Source organism: Eulemur rufifrons, chromosome 8 (genome assembly GCF_041146395.1).
Source record: "Eulemur rufifrons isolate Redbay chromosome 8, OSU_ERuf_1, whole genome shotgun sequence".
NCBI lineage: Eukaryota > Metazoa > Chordata > Mammalia > Primates > Lemuridae > Eulemur > Eulemur rufifrons.
The window spans coordinates 22,822,043-22,846,961 of NC_090990.1; the positions used below are offsets into that span (position 1 = coordinate 22,822,043).

A 24,919-nucleotide genomic window follows, 5' to 3' on the forward strand; every position below is an offset into this window, starting at 1 on the left:
AAAAAAAAATTTTAAAACAGCTTTGGCTTTTCTATAGAGATGGAGAAATTCCCCCTATTTTGGAATCAGTCTTTCTAAATCGTAAAGGTGTTTGTGAACTGAAAAAAAAAAAAATCTATGAAAAAGTAGAACTGAGTTAATGACACAATCAAATTAAGTTTCTCTGCTTTTAACTTTAAAATATTGTCTGTGTTCACACAATTATATTTTCCTCTGATTTTATATTTTAATATTTTAAATATGCAAAGAAACAAATATATATTATTTAAAATGATGAATAAATGTTGTTATAATACAAAGCTTACTATGAAAGCTAAAATTTTATTTTTAGATGATGGCTATTTCCTCCTAATCAGAGCGTAGTAAAATATTCTCTGATGAATCTAATAAACTGTGGATTATAGAATCACAGGATTGGAAAGTCTGGTTCAATCTCTTACCAATGCTTGCACATTCCCTCTAATGCCCCCACCCAGTGAATTTCTGGCATTTGTTTGAATCCACCTAGTGACAGAGGAACTCACTACCCCTCAAGTAGTTTGTTCCCACCTTGGACAGCTCATTAGTTCTTCCTTATAATGAGCCAAAAATCTGTCTTCCTGTTAATTTCTACCCAGTTATCCTGGTTCTGTTCCTTAAGCCCACAGAGAACAAGGCCAATTAGATTTGTATTACGAGCAAAAACACAGGTTTAGACCTGGCTTAGAGACTGGTCTCTACTACTGAGTGAACCACGGGCAAGTCACCGTCCCTCTCCGAGCCTCAGTTCGTTGGATACTACTACATACCTTAGGTGTTGCTGTGAAGATTAAATGAGACAGTGAATAGCAATGCAGTGCTAGCTTAGGAAGAAATGCTCAAGAGATGCTCCTAGTATCACGAAGGATGTCTTTCAGGATACCAAATATATTCTCTCAAGGCCAACCCCCTCCTGCTCTTTCAACTATTTCTTTTTTTATTATTATTTTTAGAGATGGGGTCTTGCTCTATTGCATAGGTTGGAGTGCAGTGGCGCTATCATAGCTCACTGGAACTTTGATCTCCTAGGCTCTCAAGGTGATCCTCCTGCCTCAGCCTCCTGAGTAGCTGGGACTACAGGTGTGTGCCAACATACCTAGCTAATTTTTAATTTTTTTTGTAGAGACAGGGTCTCGCTATGTTGCCCAGGCTGGTCTCAAACTCCTGGCCTCAAGCAATTCTACCTCGGCCTCCCAAAGTGCTGGGATTATAGATGTGAGCCACTTCGCCCAGCCCTTTTAACTATTCTTATACAAAAAGGTCGCAAGTTAACCTTCTTCCTAGGTCCTGTTTGCTTACATCTTTTAAGGTCAGGTACCCAGTCAATACTAAGCATAATCTAAGAGATATGGTTAGTAAGATTTTTGGTTTTTTTGTGTTTGTTTTACACATGGTCACATCTTGGACTGAGAGCACTGGTGGAGGTAAATGAAGGACTCCCTCATTTCAGTTTAATCAATTCCTCCATGGAATTAATCCACTCTTCTCCAAATTCTGGGAGCACTCTCACCTCCAAGCTTTCACTGATATTCCTCACGAAGCAGCTTCTGATATCTTGTCTCCTTTTATGGGATCTCTCTGTCCTTGCTCAGCTTCTCTCCCCGTCCCTCCTTCCTGTCTCTCAGAGCGGTGCCAGTTCTGTACACTGCACGACAGTGGACTAGCTCTTGAGGTCAGATTCTTTCCTCATGCCAAATACACTAGTGAACAGGTACGTCACCAGCTTAGAGCAGTGCTTTTTGACACCAGGGACCAGTTTCATGGAAGACAGTTTTTCCACAAACTGGGGGTGGGGGCTGGTTTCAGGATGATTCAAGCACATTACATTTATTGTGCAGTCAACCTCTCTGCTGACAATCATCTGTATTTGCCTCCGCTCCCCAGTGCGATCATCACCACGTCGGCTCCACCTCAGATCATCAGGCATTAGAGTCTCATGACGAGCGTGCAAGCTAGGTCCCTCCATGTGCAGTTAACAGTAGGGTTCGGGCTCCCATGAGAATCTCATGCCGCCACTCATCTGACAGGAGGCGGAGCTTATGCAGTGAGGCGAGCGATGGGGAGCGGCTGTAAATACAGATGAAGCTTCACTTGCTGGCTTGCCACTCACCTCCTGCTGTGCGGCCCGGTTCCTAACAGGCCACGGACTGGTACCAGTCTGCAGCCCGGGGGCTGGGGACCACAGGCTTAGAGGATACAGAGTCAGTGCTTACCTCTGGGAAGCAAAGACTTTTTGGAATCTGAGTTTTAAAAAAAGAAGATATTATTAAGATAGAGAACAAACTAAAAAACTCTTTCGCCACAACACTGGAAACTATCACTCCCCATTATAACCCTGGGGAAGGTTACAGGAGAGAGAGAATCCAAGAGACAGAATGGAGAGTGTTTCATGAATATACAAAGGTTTGGAGCCCTTTTGCTTTGCAGTCATCTTGCAGGCCAACAGCTCATCATCTGCTTTAGTAACAAAGGAGTTTGGGCTATTTCTGGAATAACCAAACACAATCTCACCCTCTGCCAAGCTCAGCGCTCTGAGATTAATTTAATCTGCTTCCCGCTCTCCCAGACTGCTTTGCGGGCCTGCTTGGGGGAAAGCAGCTTAACAGTGAAACTTGCAGAAACCTGCCCTGCTGGCCCTGAGGCCAGATAAAAGAAACAAAGAAATACTCTATCTTCCTTACTCCCTTCTCTAGGCCAGGCCGAGGCTGTTCAGTGCTGCGAGAATTCCCACAGGTCTCAAGTGCCTGTATATAGCCAGGAACCTGAAACTGAAAGGTGGAGGCAAGACACCTTGGGCAGGAGAGGCTGGGGGAGGGGAGCAAAGCCAGGCTTCAGTGGGGGGAGGGGGGAGGCAGACTCTTGACTTCAGTTGAAGCTGACCACAAAGGGCCAAGTATGCAGGTCAGAATGAACAGAGCGGCATGTTCTGGGAAGTCTTACATAAAATATGTCTCAATCCCTAGGCTGCTTTTCTCACTCACAGCCCTGGCAGAAATGTCCCCCCCTTATAGGGGCAGGATAGAATGGGAAGGACTACCCAGTGGCCCTTCTCTCTGCTCCTGTTTGTGAAATTATCTGCTTTGGGGTTGGTCATCTCTGCTAAGCGAACAGGTTTTTCTAGGCAAGGGACCTCTAGATTTTGAGGGGCTAACCCAATGTCCAAGATATGACAGATGCTTAATGTCCGTTAAACTGGAAAGGACGGAACCCATGGTCTGTCTTCATTGTCCTCATAAAGAGTACAGGTCTCCCTGGTACCAAAACAAGCCGCGGGGCACCAGCTGAGATTTGCAGATTACTTTCTGAAACTATGATGATTTGAGAGCAGATAGGCTAGTACCTGCTTACAGGAGTGGCACTTCTGGGTACCTGGCTATAAGAAAGAATAAGAGCTATTCTTTCGTCTACTTCTTCCTGTTACAGTGAGGATTTCTGCAGCAGAACTGAGGTACAGCTTTAAAGTCTACCCCCAAAGATAGAAGTTGAACCCCCATCTCCAGACCTGTGGATTCCCTGTCCCCTCTGAAGTATGTATGCAGGATCCAAGCACTTGGCAAGGCAGGGGTGACCTCAAGAGGCAGAGGCAGGGCGGCTCCTGGAAAAATGGCCCCACCCTCACGACCGGTTGGTAGGTAGGTGTCCAGAGAGGCTGAGCTCTCCAGCCTGCTGAAGACAGAGGGGCAGGCGGGTCCCAGCTGTGCCAAATCTGGCTGCTTCAGAACCAGTTCTCATATTCAATTATATTGGAATATGGTTTAGTACACGCTGAGTATCCCTTATCTGAAATGCTTGAGACCAGAAGTGTTTCAGATTTCAGAATATTTGAATTATATGCCTACTGGTTGAACATACCAAATCCAAAAATCCAAACTGCTCCAATAAGCACTCCTCTGAGCATCAAGTTGGTGCTAAAAAATTTTCAGATTTTGGGTTTTAGATGTGCTGAACCTGTACTCATCTGCAATGCGTATTTTGGATGACCTAGCAATCATTCTGTTTGCCGCTACAGGCCTTGAAGGCTCGGCTTCAGAGGATATGGAGACCAAGCAGAGCTGCTTCTACCCCTCAGCTTGGTCAATGCCTGATTTCCACTTTCTCTGTCATGAGGAGGGAGTATGTATTTTAATTTAAAAGACTTCTAACTACTCCTGCTTGGCTGGAGTAGTGTAGGAGTAAGACAGAGCTAATGAAATGGCTAAAGAATTTAAGGAAGCATAACACAGCAACTTAAAGTACTGCAAAAAAAAAAAAATTAAGGAAGCAGAGAAGGTGATAACATGGATGATTTTCTTGCAGTAAATTCTGTCAACAAATGGCAAAACAAGGTCACATATAAAACACAGAGCACTTGCCAAGCCCCTGGCACTGAAGTCATGCTCATTGTGCGTCAGCTTAGCAGGCCCAGCCATGTGGCCAGGGTGGGGACAGCAGGGTTCCTAAGGAACTGCTTGCTCTAGGGAGAGCCTGAGTGCAGCACCTGCAGAGTGATGCCCAGTGAAACCACATCCAGGAGACAGAGAGCAGCCAACGCAGCCCGTAGCTGGGCCAAGCAGCAGGCTGTACCGCAGCACGGGAAGCTGAGGGCAGAATAGCCAGTCCTTGTGGAAGGGTCTGGGGAACACTCTTTACAGTCTCTTTAGTTCTATTTGGGCCCCAAAGAAATTAGTGCCACTCTGAAAGTGCAGGAAGCAAGATATTTCATTCGCACCAATTTGTTGACAATTTGTTTCCTACCCAGGGGAGGGAGAGAGGAGGGAGGGCAGGTAGAAGACAGGCAGGCTCCAGGTCTAGCCTGGGACCCTGGCGGAGTCCATCAATTAAAGAGGGTCATTTGGTTAACAACCTTTAAATCGCAAGTCTGTCTCTACAGTCGTTCACACCTTACTGTGAATCACCTGACGCAGATAAGCAGATTGCTTTCCTCCCAACTTAGGGACAGAGGTATGGTGGGAGGGGGTGGGAGGTGATTGTTTTGGATCACCCGGCGGCACCGCATCACAGAGGATTAGAGCTAGAAAGGCCCTGACTCTAACATCTTAATTTCCCAGTTGAAACAACTGGGCCTTGGGAGTGAGGTGACTTAGGCAAGGTCACAAAAGGCGGGCAGTGGCAGAAGCCAGTGCTTTAGACTTCCCTGGGTGGGCTGCGCTTTATGAGCCATGGACGGCAGGAGGGCACTTGGGAAAAGAGCACAGAACATGTCATCTCCGCTCTGAGACACACTGAAGCAGAGGCCAGACATCGCACGAGGGCTGGAGCATTTGGGTTGAGAGGGTGGGAGGATTTAGATGGGTGGTTACCAGACTGGGATTCCTGCACTACTAAGGAAGGGATCCCGGAACAAAGTTAGTCAGGATCCACAAGCTAGATTCAGGATTTTAAGAAGCTGAAAGGAAACAGCACATATACCTGCAAAAGGGCAAAATGTGCTATTATTAATACCATGTTTCCCAAATTCTAAAATGCTATCAGTTGTTAAGATGACCCATTTCCCCCACAAGTGTTTTCTAAACTCAATTTACATTGATTACACATGCCTCTCAAGTGCATACTGTACACGTTACAAGTGTGCACTTTAGAACTGTCAAGAGTGAATGCCATTTATTTGGAAGATGGCATCTTCTATAAAACACGCACAAAAGGAGCTCTTGGTAGTGGGAAAATTGTAGGCCCCTTCCCGCACTGGGTCCTCTGCGTACCAGAGGTGGGAGGAACCAATGCCAAATGTTTGTAACTTTTCAACTCCGCTAAGGGCAGAGCTGTCAGGCAGGCAAGGCCTCCCTGCCTGGAGGACACACAGCAGGCTGTGGCTCCCTCACTGGATATGCCATCGCTTCCCTGCCCCTCAGGGCACCTTCCTCAGCTCTGCAAACAAGGGCAGTCTGCTCTGAAGAGCCTCTCGCAGACACAGGGGAAGACACAGCAGTGACAGGAGGATCCCTTTGGGGCTCTGCTGAGGGTCACAGGAAGGTGTGGCCCTGGATCCACACCCAGGTTCTCTGCAGGGGAGCCAGCCAGAGGAATTGAAATACAGGCTGAGTCAGGGGAACAAGCGCCCCGCCCCCAAGTGTCACTGCAGAATGCCCTTGTTGGGTCTGGGTTAGGAGGACTGGAGAGGAGTCAGACTTCCTGGATCTTAAGCATCTGGGCTGACCAGCTCCCGGTAAGGCATCTGTTACGGAGGGGGCTCCTCCCTTACTGGCAGCCATTACCATACAGCTGACTTTCACGCTGTCTCTCAGGACACAGGCAAAGAGAGCAGCCCTTCTGACTCACCCACAATCCCCAGCTGAAGTGTACATAAGCTGAATTGTAAACAGCTGAATGTTTTCCAAGCTGTCACCCCCAGCTATGAGGGAAGGAGTCAATGGAGCGGACAGCCGCCCTCCCCCATGCAGTTCGGGACAACGGGAGCAATGGGGGATTTCCAGACAGCTGCTTGAACTGCTTCCCAGCCCACGGCCGAGGCTGCAGCAGGGGCCCCGGGTCAAACTCAGCAGCAGCACCTGCAGGACCACAGGGTGGCTTCCAACAGGCCAGCGCACCAGGGAACAATAGCTAACCCTGACTGCAGGGAGTTAAGGGAGTTTTCAAAGAGTTGCACTTAACACTGGTGATAGACGCCAGAACGATGGTATCCATTGCCAAGGTCCAGGGCTCCCAGAGAGTCTCACATCACAGTGCTCTGTCAGATGCCATGATGTCAAAAGGCAGGATGTCTAGGGCCAACAGGAGAGTCCATACAGTAGATATCGGGGTCACAGGGAGGAAAGGAAGAATGGCAGAGGGGAAAGAGCACTGGCTCCGGGGGTCAGACCTGGGTTCCATCTTTGATTATGTGTGTGGCTTCAAGCACTTAGTACCTGCTCTAAGTCTTAGTTTCTCCATCTGTGAAAATGAGGATCGTACTGCCTGCCTGTCTTGTGAAGTCACAGTAAATACTAGAGTTTGTATGTGTAACATACCTGCATTGAACACATGTAGGAGCTGTGACACGTGGAAGTTAAGACTATGAGATCAGAAGACCGTAGGCTTAAATCCTATCTTGTAATGCCAGGCAAGTTACTCTAGGCCTCAGTTTCCTCATCTATGAAATGGGGTACTTTATCTGTCTTGTATGGCTATGGTGAGGATTAAGGAAGACAATGCAGGCAGAACACAGTGGAATGAGCTTGGCTGGGCCCCAGGAGTGCCAACAGCACTAAGACCTGAGAGAACATTAGGAAATCACCCTAATCTTACTCCGTCACTGAGCCTGGCCTCTTACAGCCTTAGAGCAGAGCTGTTCTTCCCATGGCCCAAATTGAGGGATCGTTCGAGTTCCTTAAGTGCCTTGGTCTACTCAGGGTGTCCTGTCCTTGCCCTCTGGAGGTCAGGCTTCAGGCAGAAAATGTCACCTCTACTGTGAATGCAACATAACAGAAATGCCTCTGCCCTGTAGGGCAAACCAAAGTCTCAATTCATTGTCATTGGCTATTAATCCAAAGGACAAGAAAACAAACACCAGAATTCCTTTCTAGATAGTTCTTTTATAAAGAGTCCCAGAGGGCATCAAGTAGACAGTGCAGAAGAATGCCAGAAAGCAGACAAGGGACTAACTTGGAGACAAATAAAAGGAAGCACCATTTTACCTAGAAAATAGTAAATTTATGGAACTTATGATGCCAGGAGGTGATTTAGCCTGTGAAAAGATATCAGTTTAAAAGTCTAAACTCATGGAAAATGAATTTCTACCAGTTTACAAAAGAAATGTAGAAATGTTTAGTAAATTCCGTAATTATTTTCAGGTTGATAACATGGAAAGACAACCATGTTCCCCAATATGATGACTTATTTATTTTTTTGGTTACCAACTTCAGGATCACTAATATTTTTAGAAAAATGGCAGGGATGGCGGTGGAGACAGAGTGGGGAGTGCTAAGCCTCAGTTGTCTTGTCTCTATAATGGAATAAACAATACATATCTTGTAAATCAATCCTACAGATAATTTCTGCTCCTGGAAAACATGACCCTCTCCCTTCCTTCTTGTAACCATTGTTTAAGTTTTCAGTCACCCTACTTTGCCACAGTCAACTGATAGAACAGATTACTACTTATTACTGGAGAACTAAAAATGTGCATTTAATCCAATTTTTTTTAAAAAAAGTATTTGCTTCACATAATTTTGTTTTAACTTAAAGTGTCATTGCTTTGACTGTTTAAAAATGTCTTAATATAGCTGTGTGGCTTTTAGGCCACATATGGATGGTTTCAAATATACTAAACATATCAGTAACTAAGGATAATTAGACAGTATTTGAGACATAATAGCCATGCAGCTAGAGCTTTAAAAATAACTCACAGCAGTCATGGACTTTCATTTTCTTGCCAACAGTTCCAATATTCAGTATCAAGCCTTGTCCTCCTAATCTACTGGAGAGCTGGTTATGACGTGGCATCTAATAGTCATCTCTGCTTAATAGAAATATGATAATAATGTCCACTGCTGAAGAGAAAATCATCCAAGAAACAGACATTTGCTTATGCTTTAAAAAAAGTCATAATAGCAAACTGGGACTCTTTTCAACATCTGGATTCATCTTAGAATACTGGCAATCTGTGTTTAACAGCAGTCATTTCTTTAGCAGATGTAGAAAGAAATGTTCTTTTCTTTTGGACATCTAAACTAAAATATCACTTGGAAACTGAAAGGATAGGAAAGCACATCCTTTTTTTACTGACTATAAATAATTTGGAAGTGGAAGGAAAAAAAACTACGAAGTTTTCTATGCTGGCCTAGAAGGCCTTATAATAAATCCCATAATAACTGAAATTATGTGCTATGTTTTACTATAATTTTATCTTCAAAAATGAGTAATATTTAATTGAGTAATTCTTGATGAACTATAAAGCAGCCCATTTCTTGACCATGTCAATTACATTCTACTTTTGTTATTGATGGGGGAAAAAAGTCCAGAATTTGTAAGAAAGTCGTCTTAGATAAGCAAATGGTTGATTATATTCCTAACAACTCCCAAAACATCCATGTTGTAAAGTAGAATTAAAGATGGTTTGCCTCTGAATATCTTTACAGACATCAAATCAGTGTTCTGATGTAGCTAGTAATTCAAAATGAAAAATTTTAAATAAGTCAGTGTTTAATAAAATGAAACCTCCATCTATTTGAGGTGTGAATAAGTAATCAGTTATCTTAAATAGGCAACCTTTTTTTAAACAGAAAACATACTCAAAAAGAGTTTTAACTGGTGACTCACACTGTAGTTTAAACCATGCCATAAAAACATTTAGAACATAAATCCATATATGTTCAGATTTCTACCTTGAGGGGCAGTCCAGCTTTGGGTTCCACCAAACAAGGTGCTAAATCACTGAAAAGAGCCATTTCTGTCATTGGCACAAAGGCCCCATCAGAGTGGATTACATGAGGCAGTCAGTCCTCACCCTGTGTCTCCATGGGGTGGGAGTGGGGTGAGGTGGAAGGGGTGGGCAGGCTCAGACACGAGACTTCATTTCAGGACAGTCTCCTGAGGGGTACACAAAAGCCTCTCTCTATAACCACTTTTGTGAGATTTCACCGGGCCATAGAAAATCATCTTCATTTTCCAGTTGCAAAATGGCACAAAATAAAGGGAATGAAAGAGAAACTATTATTTACGAAGACTCCTTATTCTCATTTCCCTACTCTCATCTCTATTAGGTATCTTTTCAGAAGAGAATCTTTTTGTAGGTGGGACCAAATCTGTCTGGAGATTAAATATTGAACAGCTGAGAGAACTTTAATATAAATTTAGATTTATATTTATATAAATCTCACTCAAGATGAGGGAAAAAACCCTTGGTAAATATCATACTAACATGGAGCAGTATTCACCAGAACTGGAACCACTAATCTATTCCCTAGTTTTTTTTCCAAGTTTAATTTTATTGTGGCTTGCTGATCCATGCTAGTGAAGGAAGGACTCTGATAGGTGGTGAACTTTACTCAGCACATGGTTACTGAATGCCTAGCATGAGGCCCACAGCCTAAGCGAGACAGAGACTTACAGAAGAGTCAGTTTAAGGCAGTCAAGTAATCCTCCTTATATGTTCAGAACAGAAAAAAATAGAGATAAAAAGAAATTCATGAGCACACTGGTAGAGGTTCCTAATTCTGAGATAGTAATCATTTTATGTGTGTGTTTCCTTAAATAAAAAAACCTAGGGAGGGGGACAACCTATGTAAGAACCTGCAAGGCCAGAGGCAAGAAGAGTTCAATTTTAGAAGATCTCTATCCCTTTATTCCTCTTCTCTTATTTATTCCCTCTCCCTTTGAAAGATCAGAATCAAGGGATCCAAAGTATCTGAGACAGGAAATGAGTAACGCAGGAAAAAGGATGTGGTCTGAAAAAGAGTGGATTCTGGGGCTGAGCCAGAGCAAGTAACAGGCAGAGCTGGGGGAAGGGGTCTTGGTGATGACAGGAAGAGAAATCTCAGGGTCAATCAGCTTAGATGAGGAGTCAGTGACAGAGGAGATAAGTCTGCAGAGGCAAAAACACCACCTTTGTAAGAGGTTATCCCTCCCTGAAGGATGCAGAGAATGCAGAGAAACAGTGACTGAAGAGACTACAGGAAGCAGAATCATTACTGAGACAGACGGAAGAGGGGCTGGAGTTTCCTCTTTACTTTGAGGGAAGTGGAAATAATATATATGGAGTGTGCTTGACAAAGGTAAATTAAAAATTAACCCAGGAACTGGAAGGGAAGTGGAAAGGGCTGAGAGTTGGGTACATGATGAAACACCAACACTTACTAAGCACCTATGTGCCACATGTCAAGTAAAGAACAGTTGAGAAGGTGAAGGGGGTGAAAACGAGAGATTGCTCATGAAAATGCAGTTGGACAACTGAGAAACCAACTCAAGAACAACAGAAGAGTAGTCTAAGAAACTACCCACTTTCTCAAGATTAAGGCTAGAGAAAAAAGGCATCTATTCTTCCTTGTGTATATGGACGTGCCTAGAAACAGATCTTGGGTGGGCTGAGAGGCAGAGCTCGTGTGATGAAGAGTGCCTGGAAAGGGCAGGTGCCAAAAGAGCACCACTCCCCATCTGCCAGACCCTCTGCGGAACAAGCCTGCCCTTGTGAGTGAGCCAAGCCAGAAGCCATGGTTCCCGCCTTGCAGGGGCTGGAACTTAGGTGCAGAAATCACCAGTGGAAAACACTATTTATCAGCTGATTCAAAAGTGTGAATATTCCCAAACACAGATCCAGATGTTGGGGACTATGTGTTAAAATCACTTCTATGTTCTCCAGTGTTTAGGGCAGTAGGGTACATAAAGCAGAAAGCTAATGAAGGTGTGTTAAGTCTAACCAAATGAAACCAAAACTACTTAGCTGTGCTGGTATCTTAAGATTCAAGACAGAATCTCTTGCCCTATAATCAACATAGTAAGGTACCTTCTTTCTATTCTAGAGTCAAAATCATGTGAAGCCCCCCATCCCTTGTGACCTAAATCTAAACTCTAATCAACAGGCTCCGCCACAGGTCTGTTTTGTCCTGTACTAGAATAAAAAATGTGGTGGAGGGGGCTGAAATACAAGAACAAGAAGGAATTTCCTTGCCTCATTAGCCTGTAACGTTCATGCTGACCTAGAAATCCCGGCAGTTCCAACATTTGGGTTGACTCAGGAGGGGAAGAAAAATCCCAGGTGAATGATAATTGGATTACCCAGTCATGCCCAAGAGCCAAATGGCTGGAAAAGGCCAAGTCGGTAGGGTCGCATCCAGTTAAACTGACATTATTTTCTAAAACAAAAATCAAGACACTTGGGCTGATAAACAATGGGATGGAATAGTTTAAATTGGGGCTGTCCTAGAAAAATTGGGGACATGTGATGGATTTAGGTCGGTAGCTTATTTCACAAGGGACTCTCTGGGCTCAATATGCTAATGGAGAGGGGATTAAGGATCAAAGACAGGAGATATCTGAAGGGAAAGCTGTCATTGATTTGTAAAGCAAGGAAAAAGAAAGGAGTATGCTCTGTAGACAGCACAGGAAAGTAAATATTTCAAGTATGTAGTAGGAAGGAAAGTAAAGTTGATCAAAACTGAAAGTATGTTAGTGAAATCTGTCCAGGTATCAAAGGCCAGGGTGAGAGTGGGAAGCTGAAGGTTGGGAGGGTGGGGGTACCACTGGCACAAACTGGTATCCAAAACCACAGGAGTCCAGGAGCTAGATCAGATCGTAGCTTCACCACTGGTTTGCAACCTGACAAATTATTTCCCTCTCTGTGGATTTCAATTTAAATAGAGGATCTCACAAATCTTGATTTTAATGTAGAGAGGCAACAAATATAGTATACCTTCATTTGGCACAGGAAGGAGAGAAAAGGCTCTTCTAAAAATGGAAGAGAGGACAGAACAGCTTGTCCCTTTCCATCCAATTAAAAACCTCGTGAGACTGAACTAGATTAAAAACAAAACTGTCCAGCGAAGCCGCAGGCGCCTACCAAGCTAGGTAGTCCACCACCGATAAACCACAGCAGAAGCCAGCAGTCTTGCCCCTAAACGGACCGTCCATCTCGGGGAAATCGCCCTCCCGGGGAGGACGGCGACGTGTTAGGGCGGGGGTGTGCGGGGACTCAGAGCAGGGACGAGGACACACGGAAGCGTGCGGCACGCCGAGGTTGACACAACGGCTTCCACGGGGTGCGGGGCGGGCAGGGTCCCCAGGCGGGGGAGGCAGAGGAGCAGGGCACCTCCCAGGCGCCGAGAGGGCGAGAGCCGCGGCTGGCACGGCCTGGCAGCCGAGTAGGCCCGGGCCGCGAGGGGCACCGGAGGGCGTTGCCCGGTTTCCAGTGCGACCAGCGCGGCCCCGGGCCTCCCTCCTGGCGAGAACCCCTCCCCCGCCCCGGCACTGACCTGTCCAGGGCCCGGCTGGGCCTGGCCGGGCGGGGCCTACGCAGCCCCTCGGCCGGGCGCCGCCTCGCGCGGGGTCCCGGGCCCGGGCGGGCCGCCTCCTCTCCGCCGGGAGCCTCCGAGCCGGGGCCCGGGGCTGCCGCGGCGCATCCGACCGCACCGGCCTGGCCGGCGTCAACAAAGGCGGCGGGGGCGCGAGGCCGGGGCGGGGGCGCGGGCGGCGGCCGGGATTGCGCGCGCGCGGCGGGCGCTAGAGGGCTGCAGCCGCCGCGGAGACAATGCGGCGCGTCCGGGACGGCTCCCGCGGCCGCCTCCGCCGGGGGCGGGGCGCGGGCCGGGGCGGGGCCGGCGCGGGGCGGGGCGGGGCGGGGCGGAGCCGGCGCGGACGCGGGCCGCGCGCTTCCTTTGTGCGCCGCGCCCCGCCCCGCGGCCTCCGGAAGGCGCGTTAGGGACCCGGGTTTCGGTTTGGACAGGCGAGCGGCGCGCCACGAGGACTGCTGCCCTAGCCCCCGCGAAAGTCCCCCTTGGCGGGGTGGACTGTGATTCCCGCCCGGACAGTTCACTCCCTGTGGGGCCTTGGAGGCGATCATGACAATAATAGCGGCCACCAGTTATTGAGTGCTTAATGTGTGCCAAGCCCTGCGAGCCCACACTCTTTCCCTTATTGTCCACAATAACCCTGCCGTAGTCATTATCCTCCCCACTGGGAACCAAGGAACAGAGGTGAAGTAATGACCGGAGTGACCCAGTCAAACCTCCATAAACAGCTTTGGGCTTACTGTGAAGGTTAACTGAGGAAGTAGATACAAATCGCCTGCAGTGCCTGGCACACAGTTGGAGCCCAATAAATGTTGGTTGTCTTCCCAAAAACGCACTGGTTTAACCTGAGTCGCCCTAATGAAGCATATCCATTCAGTTAACATGCTAGGAGCTGTGGGAGTACAAAAGACGTCTAGTGAGGCGCACAATTCTCACCCCTGGGAGCTTTACGCAGCAGAGAGCTGCTGGATGGACGACAAATTTCTCTCTCAATTCTTGATGTCTCTTTATTCCCAGCGTTCCTGCATGTTCTTGCCTTCCTTAGCCTTCATATTCGTTTTCTCTTTCCTCTCCCTGCCTTTCTCCCCTTAGGCCTCAGCTCATTTTCTTTGTGCCCACGTTTTACATTTATTTTATATTCCCTGGATGTTTACTTCTCATCCTTTCTCTTTTCCCCATTTCCTTTCTTTCCCTTTTACTATTTTTAAAATTTTCAAATCCTTTTTTATTAATATTCACAATCCCTTCCCTTCTCTGCCTCTGCATTTCTTACCTTACATTTTGTTTTATAAACTAAGTTAACACAGGATTGAACAGGCAATTTCTCTCTATTCCTCAACCGTGTCAACACTTTTCTACCTCCCTACCTAATTTCCACTAGCCCTTCCTGGAATGCTTGTCCCCCAACTTTGCATGTCCAGGTCCTACCTGCCCTTCAAGGTCTAGGCCCAAGAGCAGCAGTTGGCAAACTCTTTCTGTAAAGGACCAAAGAGTAGATATTTTAGACTTTGCAGGCCATATGGTTTGTTACAATTACTCAACTCTGCTATTGTAGTATGAAAGCAACCACAGCCAACATGTACATGAGTAAGTGCGGTTGTGTTCCAATAGAACTTTATCTATGAACACTTAAATTTGAATTTCATATAATTTTCATGTATCACAAAATAGTATTCTTTTGATTTTTTTAAAAAAAAATTTAAATGTAAAAATCATTATTAGCTTATAAGCTGTACAAATACTGGCAATGTGATGGTTTTGGCCCTTGGGCTATAGTTTGCCAATCCCTGCTCTAGAACAATGTCACTTCCTTCCTGAAATCTATCTTGATAATCTCTAGTTGGCAGTAACTTTTCCCTGTTTGCAACTTTTAAAGCATTTATCTAAAATCCCTCTGTGGCATTTATTGCATTTTAGTTTTTATTGTAATTTTTTTCTTCCTGTGCATTTTTTATCTTTTCCATCAGAACTTAACCTCCTTGAAGGTAGGGTACAGAGCAGACCTTGTTTCTCTACATATTACCTCCCATTCCCACAGTGCTTTGCATGGAACAGGAATTCAAACATATATAGAATGGATAAATATTTAAGTCTTGGGTAGTTGACAGTTGTTTCCACTGTGTAAAGCTTACTTCTCTCATGAGATAGGACCTCAAGAGCAGGATGCTTGTTATGGGTATGTCACCTTGATTAGATTTCAGAAAGAGATTTTTAAGAGCTTTATGGAGGAGAAAGATAAGCAAATGTCAGTTCATTTAGAGGTTGCTGGATAACAAATACGTGAACAAAAAATGTTGATTACCACCAACCTGGAAACATGGCATGAATCCTCAGTCGAGTCCTATACAATACTTCTATCAGCAAATTGGTAAAAGATGAAGAAAACATGCTATTTAATTTACAAATGGCAAAGTGAAGCAGAGGAGTTAGTATAATGAATAACATAATTCAGATATAAAAGATTCCTGCCCCATCACTTATTCTTTCTGTGCCTCGGCTTTCTTATCTTTAAAATAGGGATAATAAAAGTTCCTACCTCAGAGGGTTATTGTCAGGATTAAATGAGGAAATATAACTATTACTATTTTTTTGCTAGGCTGGAACTATGGGCTAAATTCACAAGACAATATTTAACTAATGTCATTAATTATATTTTGGCTCAAGCTATAAATTGCACAAGTTTGAGACTGAGGAGACCTGGCATGATAGCAGTTTCATATAAAAAGAGACCTGAGAAACAAAAGCAAAACCCATCCTCTGGAATTTCAGTGATTCCCCGTGAACCAACTGCATCATTGCCTGCATGGAGGCGGAGGAGTTAACGTGGGGCCCAAGGTGCACTGCCCTGATGGAGGAAGGTGAAGGAAGGGTACTACACTAGGAACCAGAATCATGGCGCTGCCCTTTCACAGCTGTGTGGCCTGGAGTCCCTTCTGGCTTTTGTTTCCTCCTCTGAATGATGGAGATAATAATACTTATCTCTCAGGGTTGTCATGAATGAGTAAAGGACTTGGAATAGTACCTGGCACACAGCAGGTGTTCAACAAATTTTAGTTCCTCCCTACCGTACCATATGGATCTAGGAAACAGTCTTGTCCCTTAAACAGGCTTAAAAGACTAGTGGCTTTTTATATTTGAAATTAATGTGCTTAATTTTGAGGATCACAATTAAAAAAAAAAGGTAGAATGTGGCTAGACAAGCATGATCAGAATGGTGGGAATGGAGGTCTTAACATATCATAGGTATCAATAAAAAATGAAAAAAGTCTCAGATACTTAGCCTGGAGATATTCTTTTTTTTTAATGGGAGGGAGAGGTAAGAGACATGGCAACTGTCTACAAACACTGTATGAGATGAACTCTATACAATTCACAAGAAAGAATCACAACCAATGGTGGCAAGTTCCATGACAGCAGGTTTTGACTTAATTTGAAGAGCACCTTTCTGAGAATTAGAGCAATTCTACAACAGAATGGGCTGCTTTTCAAAATGATGAACCTTATCATTATTGCAACTGTGCAAACAGAGAATAGATGACCTCTTTCCCATCTTTTAATTTTTCTACTATTCTTTCTTCATATTCTTTTGCTTTCCTTTTCCTTGATTCCATCCCCCATTTCTTATAGAACAAATTATAACCTTTTTGCTCTACCTTGTCCCAGAGTATTTTTCTTCTCATTTCTCCTTCAATTTCCAAACTCTTTTTCTCTTGGTTCTCCCCACCCCCACTCCCAGCACACACTTAGCATAATGACTGGAACTGCCTCCCTGCGTCGCAGGCAGTCCATGGCTCAGAGCGTCACTGAGATCTGGGCCAAGATTGCTGTGCAGACTGGCAGAGAGGGAAAGGAGAGCAAATACATCACCGCAGAAGGCGGAGGTACTGCTGGGACTCTCCCGTGAGGGCGAAGGGCTCCAGCAGGGTCTCCTGAATCCCCAGCCATGGAGAAGTCCACTTGCAGCTGAGCCCTCACAGACAGATGGGGATCGCAGAGCTGAGCATGGTGCCTGCAAAGCTGCTTTCTGTGAGCTGAGCTCACGCTGAATCCCCTTCAAGCTCCCCCTAGGCATTTCCCTTATTTTTGAGATATAGTAGCCATCTTGGCATATTTCCAATTTTAAGAACTCCCTCTCATACTAAAGGAAGCAGAGAATTGTGACAACTGGACACCTGCCTCAACTCTCAGCGTGGCACTTGTATATGCAGATACACCTGATACCAATGACAGGTAGGCTCGGAGTCTGGCTCTAGAACTTTCAACTCTCCTTTTCTTTCTCTACCCTTTTGTATCTTCTGGGTCCCCTTTCTCTATCCCTGGTTCATTTTCTCATTTCCCTCCTCTGTTTCCACCCACCCAGCTTCCTTCTTGGGCTTGCAATAGTTTACCTTCCCATTCTACATGCCCAAGCGAAGTATGCCAGGGGAGGGCAAGGAAGATCGACTTCTCCCTTCCCCAAGTGCCCCGCTACGCTTCATACCATGAGCTGGGGACTGCTGGATGTTGGGGCTCTTGGGTACAGGCAGGCCACCGGGCATGGCAGTGACAATGGCTTGCTGATGTGGTGATGGGCCAGACCGAGTCTCAGGTACACTCTTCTCCCCAGATGCCACTTCCTTCCAGTCATCAGGGGTGCACTGCTGGGGCTGTCAAAGTACAGGACAGAGAGATGGTCTTCTCATAAACTGCTTCCACATTTTTGGATCTTTCCTTGTTTCCGTGGAGCTTGGGTAGCAGGAAAGGACTTTAAGATTCAGTCACCCCCAAATTAGGGAGAGCCCTCTCCTTTCTTAGAATACCCAGTGATGACTTCAACACTCACCCTACCCAGAAACACAGCTCAGCGGGGCCTGTGGGATTGCCTGAGCTGTGGCCTCCCCATTTGCTCCCTGGACGTTGGGATCAGCTTACTCACCACCGGTGAAGCAGGCTGCAGCTGTAAGATGACGGCTGAGGTGTGCTGGAACCTGCGTGGAGGGGTGTGGGACACGCCCTCGGGATGTCCATTCTGAGGCCCAGCATCTGGTGTGGGAAGGTGACCCTGCTGACTGCCGCCAGTCTTGTGCAGATTGGCAGTGGGGCACTGGAGTGGCAGGGCAGGCGTAACTGGGCCTAGTGGCATGGCATGGGCTTCTGAGCTGGGCTGGAGGGCCACACTGGGAGGGACAGAGGCGAGCTGGGCTTGGGACTGGGCTTGGAGCACAGGCCGTGACTGCTGCTGCTGCTGTGGCTGTTGCTGTTGCTGGATCACAAATTGGGGCTGCAGGTGCTTTGACGATGGCTGTGGGAGGAGCTGGTGTGGCTGCAGCTGAGCATAAGCTGAAGGGGGAAAGGCCAGGTTAGACAGCATGGCTTGACCTCATCTTCTGCTGTCCCCCACCTGTGCCCTTCCCACACCCAAATGAAAATGGCTTCCCAAACTCATTATCTCTTGCTTTCATTCCTTTCAACCTTCACCTAGAGCCTGGCTTGCTCATTGCCATGGCCCAGCTCTCTCTTCTTGCTTTCCTCCTATGCTAACACACTGGGCTCTTTGGACTGTCCCTCAAAGCTCCATTCAAACGCATCTCCTCTGTGAAGGCTTCTTGGGCTGTTCCAGCTGTTCAGAGCAGCACTGGATTCTAAGTGTGCCACGTTCTCTATCTCTGCCATGCCCTTCACTCGCTGTTTTCCATGTCTGCAATATCTGCAAGCTCTCCACTGCCCAGCCTGGCTGTGTGGCTGGTCCTTATCCAGGTGCTGGCTGTGCTAGGCCTTCCCCAGGAAGAGCTAGTAGACACACCAGTCCTCAGACCCTGGCATCAGGCAGACCAGGGCTGGACTGCCAGTTCCTTTTGTCATATCCTGCAGGACCTGGGACTAGCTACTCTCTGGGCCTCAGATTCCTAATCTAAAAATTGGAAATAATTATAGTTTCTACCTAGAAAGTTGTCGTAAGGATGAAATAAGAAAAAACCGTGAGAATAAAATAAGAAAAAATGCCTAGAGTTTTGAGAGGCTGAGGCAGTACAATGGCTTAAGGCCAGGAGCTTGAGACCAGCCTGGGCAACATAGCGAGACCTCATCTCTACAAAAAAGATTTAAAAATTAGCCGTGTGTCGTGGCATGCGCCTGTCATCCCAGCTACTTGGGAGGCAGAGGTGGGAGGATCGCTTGAGCCCAGGAGTTCAAGGCTGCAGTGAGCTATGATTGTACCACTGCACTCCAGCCTGAGTGACAGAGTGAGACCCTGTCTGTAAAACACTAAAAACTAAACTAAAACAAGAGAAAAAAATGACATAATGTGTATAGCACAGTGCCTGGCATAAAGTCATGCTCATTCATTTCTAATTATAAGTATTATTTCAGTCTTGGTTTAGGTTTTCAAGTATCCTGGGTTTACCTCTGTCATAATAATGCTTATCAAGGTGGGTTATAATTGTTTCTTATCAATCTTCCCTTCTGAAACATGAACCCCTTATGGTCAGAAACTATCACGTATCTCTTTATTCAGAACCTAAGTGCCTGACAGTAGATGAGTTTATTTACAATTAGTAAATAAACTTCTTGTCCTGATCTAGAATTTATTTGCCACGTGTTGCTAGCTTTTTCTTCTTCTATTTTAATCAGGGTAACTCTTTGAGGTGAGGATTCTTGTATTTTTTAGTAATTCCTTCAGCATCTAGCTTGTGCCTTGTAAATGATAAGGACTCAGGAAATTCGGCTCAGAGATTGTCTTCACGCAGATCACTCTCTGTCTAGTGGCATCGGGCTAGTTTAGGATGAGAGCATGAATCTGTCCTGCCTAAAAACTGCCTTCCACAGAGACTCCCTCGGCCGAAGAGCCAGCAGAAAGAGGCTGTGCCATGCAGATGCACAGAGGGCCACGGCTGGACGCTCACAAATGGTTTTTAGGACCAAAGCCTCACAAACAATAAAGATAAAGGCAAATCCTGGGTTCTGAGCTAACATTTTTAAAGGAACCTATGATGATATAGATGCAAAGTAAGCAGATTTCAAACTGAGCCAGGCGAGGTACCTTCTTCCTTGAATTTTGTCTATGTACATGCAAGTTTCTAACTATCTCACCACAGCTCGACAAGGAATTCCAAGCAGAATTGTAACAGGCATGGGAAGGAAAGGACAGAAACAAGAGGTGTTACAAAGGAAAAACAAATGGCCCTTGGTGATTGCTGTGGTAGTCAGAGAGAGGGAATGCGCATGGCCTGCAGGTCTTAGTTTGGGTGATACTGGATGATAGGACAGAGAAATCTGGACACCAGTATGGTGTTGAGGGAAGGATGCTGGGTTTGAGGTGATGGTGGAACCGCTGTGGAAATTGCCAGCAGGCATTTGGTGATTATAAATTGTCCCTGACCCCAATCTAACCCTTGTCTCCTAATCCCACAGCAAATAGCTCAGAGTTTAACCACCAGGCAGAGATTGTTAATCAGGCAAACTTTACAATCAGGCATTCTTGAGAAAACTGCTGATAAGGCACTAGAGAGACACTGCAGATGCCATGTGGTGCCTTACTAGGCTCCAGCAGCCCAGATGCTTTGCAGATGATGGGTATTGTCACTGAAAACGCAACCAAACCTTTTTCTCCCTTGATACAAAATCATGGATTCCTGCACCTGGAACAGACTCATTCTAGAAGCTGCCCCTTTGAGGTGGGAGCTGGAGCTGGTCCAGGTCAGGGGCACTAAGACGATCGGTGGCATGACCCACCACTCGCTGGCTATGTGGCCCGAGACAAGGTGCTCTTCCTTCTCAGGGCTTCAGAGTTTTATCTGTGAAACAAGAGAGTTGTGCTAGGTGATCACACAAGTCTCTTGCAGTTCTACAATTTGATGGGGTGGCTGTAGTAGGAAAATAGTTTAAAGTTCAGGATTTGTAAGGTAGAAAAAAGAAGGTTAGAGAGGAAAAAGGTTCTAAAACTATAGAGCATAAAGAGTACAGTTAGAGGAAACACACATTTCTTTGGCCCTAAGTTGGGCAAGGGAACTGCTGGCTTGGGCCTCTATTCCTGCGCTTTCCCTCCTAGCCCAGCCTCTCCCACACCCTGCACTGCTCATGGAAAATGGAAGGCAATCTTTTTAGCACAAATGAGGCCAGTATGCACCACAGCTGGAAATAAAGCTCATAAGGCTTAAATAAGTTCATAGATCAAAGACCCCAAGGTATGGGGGGGAGTGTAAATCTTTAACCTGTTGAGGTTAATAAAAAGCAAAGACCATAATTTAACTCCAGCATTATCCCGGGTCAAAAAATCCTTTTGTATCGGGTATTGCAATGACTTTCTAACTGGTCTTCCTGATTCCAGTTTTTTCTTGCTATAATTCATCTTGTAGATAGAATGCAAATGAATCTTCCTCGTGCACAGATCTTATTTCTGCCTAAAAACAACCAGGGACTTTCTTTTGTCTACAGTTTTCTGAAGTCCCTGGCATTCAAGACTTCTTTACAACATAAACTAAACTTTTAATTTGTATTATTTCTTTGATCCAAGCAATCTTTACTGTTCACTGTACAGAGTTTATGCCTTTTCTCATACTCTCTAGGGTGCTGCACATCAAAGTCTAGTCATCATTCCCTGACCCTTAAGGCTGATGGGACTCCTCCCTCTCTCTGAGCTGCCAGTGAGGGTTTTCTGCTTTGCGCTTCCCTCAGAGAGACAGGTGCCAGCAGTCGGATGTGGGCTCTTGAATCAAAATGCTTGGGTTTGAATCTGCTGCTTACCAGCTGTGTGACACTGGGTGAGTTACTTGACCTCTCTGTGTCATCATCTTTAAAATGCGGGTGAGGATAATACTTATCTCACAGTTATTTCAGTAAATGACTTATATCATTTAGTAGGTGGAATTTATGTGATTCATTTGTTTCTTCCAAAATACCTATGCTCAATCAATATTGCTGAATGAACGACAACATGGTGGGAATCCATTTGTGGGACTTATTTGTCCGACAGAACTCGTTCTCAAGGCTTCAAGTGTGCAGGAGATAGCTCACTGTCCTAGAAATGCTAGGACTCTTGCTCCATAGTCTCTGGGAACTGCAAGTGTGCCAGCCACAGGCTGCAGGCCTGCTCGTACACTCATTTTCCTAGGAGTCCACTGTAACTGACTCAAGTTTGGAGCTACCTGGACTATAGGCAGGAGGAGGATGCCTATGGGAGAGGAATGGCATATCTTTTTACTAACCATTAGTATTTGAGATTTAGAAAGTCAAGTGAAAATATAGTAAATACTTTCAACCATTCATACACTCAACAAATATTTATTAAGCATCTACTAAAGACCAAGCACTATACTTGGTACTGGCTAAAACATGGTTCCTAGGGCAGGTGCGGTGGCTCATGCCTGTAATCCTAGCACTCTGGGAGGCGGAGGTGGGTGGATCGTTTGAGCTCAGGAGTTCAAGACTAGCCTGAGCAAGAGCAAGACTCCATCTCTACTAAAAATAGAAAGAAATTAGCCAAAAAACTAAAAATATATAGAAAAAATTAGCTGGGCATGGTGGCACATGCCTGTAGTCCCAGCTACTTGGGAGGCTGAGGCAGAAGGATTGCTTGAGCCCAGGAGTTTGAGGTTGCTGTGAGCTAGGCTGACGCCAGGTCACTCAAGCCTGGGCAACAGAGAGAGACTCTGTCTCAAGAAACCTAAAATAAAATAAAACATGGTCCCTAGAATAGATTACAGTCTAGCAAAAGAGACAGACAGTAGATAGTCTCAGCATAGTTTGGTAAGTGTTATGATATGATATGAAGAACACAGAAAAGGGCTTCAGCTTTAAAAGGAAAGCAGAGAAGGTTTCCCAGGGGAAGTAAGTGTTTAACATGATTCAGAGTTGGGAAGATAACAAAAGGAACAGCATATCAGAAGACTCAGAGGCATAAAATCCTGCGGATCCCTGAATGCACCACAGGAATCCTATACAGTTGAAGCCCAGGATATCTAAGGGAGAGAAGTCAGAAGATGAGGCAGTTTTAGGTTGGGTCTAAATGATGCTATTGGGATGTTGAGGATGAGAGGATCCCTTGAGCCCAGGAATTCACTGCCAGCCGGGGCAACATTAGCAATCCCCACTTCTTAAAAATAAATTATGCTAGCGCCTTCAAGAAGCTGCTCATTTCCAAAGACGTCTTGAGTGATCAGACTTCAGGAAGTAACTTAGACTGAGGTTGACTCAAGGTCAGAGCGTCACATACACATAAATAGACAAGGAAGCTCTTTTTAGAAAAACCTAAAGCAAGAACCACATGAATTTTCCGTGATGCATTCCCTCCAGGCTTAGGGTCAGGAGGAGTTTGAGGGGCTATAGAGCTAAAGGAAGTTTCCCTGTAAGAGGAAACTAGGTTACAAAAACAGGGTTACCAACGGCAGGGACAGTCTATGGTGGTGTGTATATGCCTTAAAGTCTTCAGGCCTGCTCTGCAGCCCTCTTGCAAAACTCCCAAATACCCACTGTTTGCAGGATTGTTAGCTAAGCAGCTTGGAGCACTAAAAAAGAAATTGGTATTTGCATCTTTGTCCCTACTCTGCCCTTGGCAGAGGATAGCAGTTCAGCATAAGTGATTAAAGCCAGGAGTTTTAGAGTCAGGCAGATCTGGGATTGAATCTTAACTCTGCCACCTAATATAGGCTGTGCAACCTTAGATAAATTGCTTAACCTCTCCGGATCTTGACTTCCTGTTCTGTAAATGGTGATACATACCACATAGGGTAGCTGTTAGTATCAAATGGAGTATTTGTCTAAACCACAAAGAGGTTCACTGCCTTTGCTCACTGCCTGGCACCTAGTAGATTCTAGTAAATGGTAGCTATTCTTAAAATATTATCTGTTATTTGTATGTTGCTTTGAACTAATCAAATAATTTTTTATAATTTGAATCTCATTTATTTCTAACAATAAGCCTATGAGGCAATCGAGCAATGTTTTTATTTTATAAGCAAGAACTGAGAGTAGTTTCCAGTGACTTCTACAATGTCATAGGTTAAGGACAAATTGACTTCATTTGACAGGTGAGGTGTGGTGCTTTGCATGTATCAAATGCTCAAAGATGCAGATGGCTGAGTGAGTAACACAAGTCAGAAAGCACAAAGTACTACAGTAAGTCTAGGAGTATTAGTTGCAGGCTGTTGAGAGCTTTGGAGGTCATCTTGGAGGGATGGATAACAAAATGAGCTGTTATGCCAGGAGGAGGGGAGGTAAGAGCTATATCATGGGCCAAGTAAGTCACAGGGGGTAGGAGTGGGGGAGAAGAAACAAGAGCGTATTTGCTTGGCAGTAACAGAGGGTCTGCAGGAGGAAGCCCTGAGCAATCACAGTGGTGCAGCAGGCAATGTGGGGAGGGTCCTGAAGGTCCCACAGGAGTCAGGAGTCAGTCTACCAGAAGTGATTACCATGCTACTTAGTGATCCCTTACTACAGACTAGGCATTGATTCCAACAATCAAGTAGGAAATAAAGACACAGTGAAGCTTCTTAAACAAGAAAGAACTAACGCAGTCTCTGAGGAAGGTAATTCTAGCAGCGTGAGTAGGATGCCCTGGAGATCAGTTAAGCCTCCTGCAGTCAGCAGGCCTGAGCAAAGCAGGAAGTCAGTGCAGAGGAAGTATCATCAGAACCTGGCGATCAGCTGGTGATAAGCTGGGTGGTGACGGAAGGTGGGAATAGGAGGGAGACGGAACAGACGTCTGTCCTGAGCTTACTCTGTGCTGCTCCTTTCGCAGGCCATCTCACCCAACCCCACAGCCTGTGGGAAATGTAATCACCTCTGTTTTATAGATGAGGAAATTGAGGTTTATGGAGATTAAATGGCTTGATTATGGTCATTAAACTAGTAAGTGACGAAACTGGGGTCTGAAATCAGGTTAACTCCGAAGCCCATGCTTTTCCCATTCTAACACTCTGCCTTCCTGCCGAAGGAAACTGAACTCAGAATAACTCTGTGAGACTGGGGTGTAGGAAGACCCCATGTGG

At 45.6% G+C, this 24,919-nt stretch overlaps 1 protein-coding gene across 10 annotated transcripts in view; it reads right to left on the reverse strand.

Annotated features, from left to right (window-relative positions):
• Positions 1-24,919, reverse strand: part of PHC2 (polyhomeotic homolog 2) — a 103,134-nt gene that overhangs the window by 11,914 nt on the left and 66,301 nt on the right. For 7 of the 10 annotated variants that reach the window (XM_069479736.1, XM_069479735.1, XM_069479731.1 and 4 more), the window contains 2 exons: positions 17,872-18,275; positions 17,437-17,602 (listed from right to left, as the gene is read on the reverse strand). In XM_069479736.1, coding sequence (XP_069335837.1) covers positions 17,437-17,602; positions 17,872-18,275 — 570 coding nt within the window. Of the gene's footprint in view, positions 1-12,920; positions 13,200-17,436; positions 17,603-17,871; positions 18,276-18,696; positions 18,705-24,919 lie in introns of those variants that run through there. The other 3 variants (XM_069479738.1, XM_069479734.1, XM_069479739.1) reach the window with 3 other exon arrangements.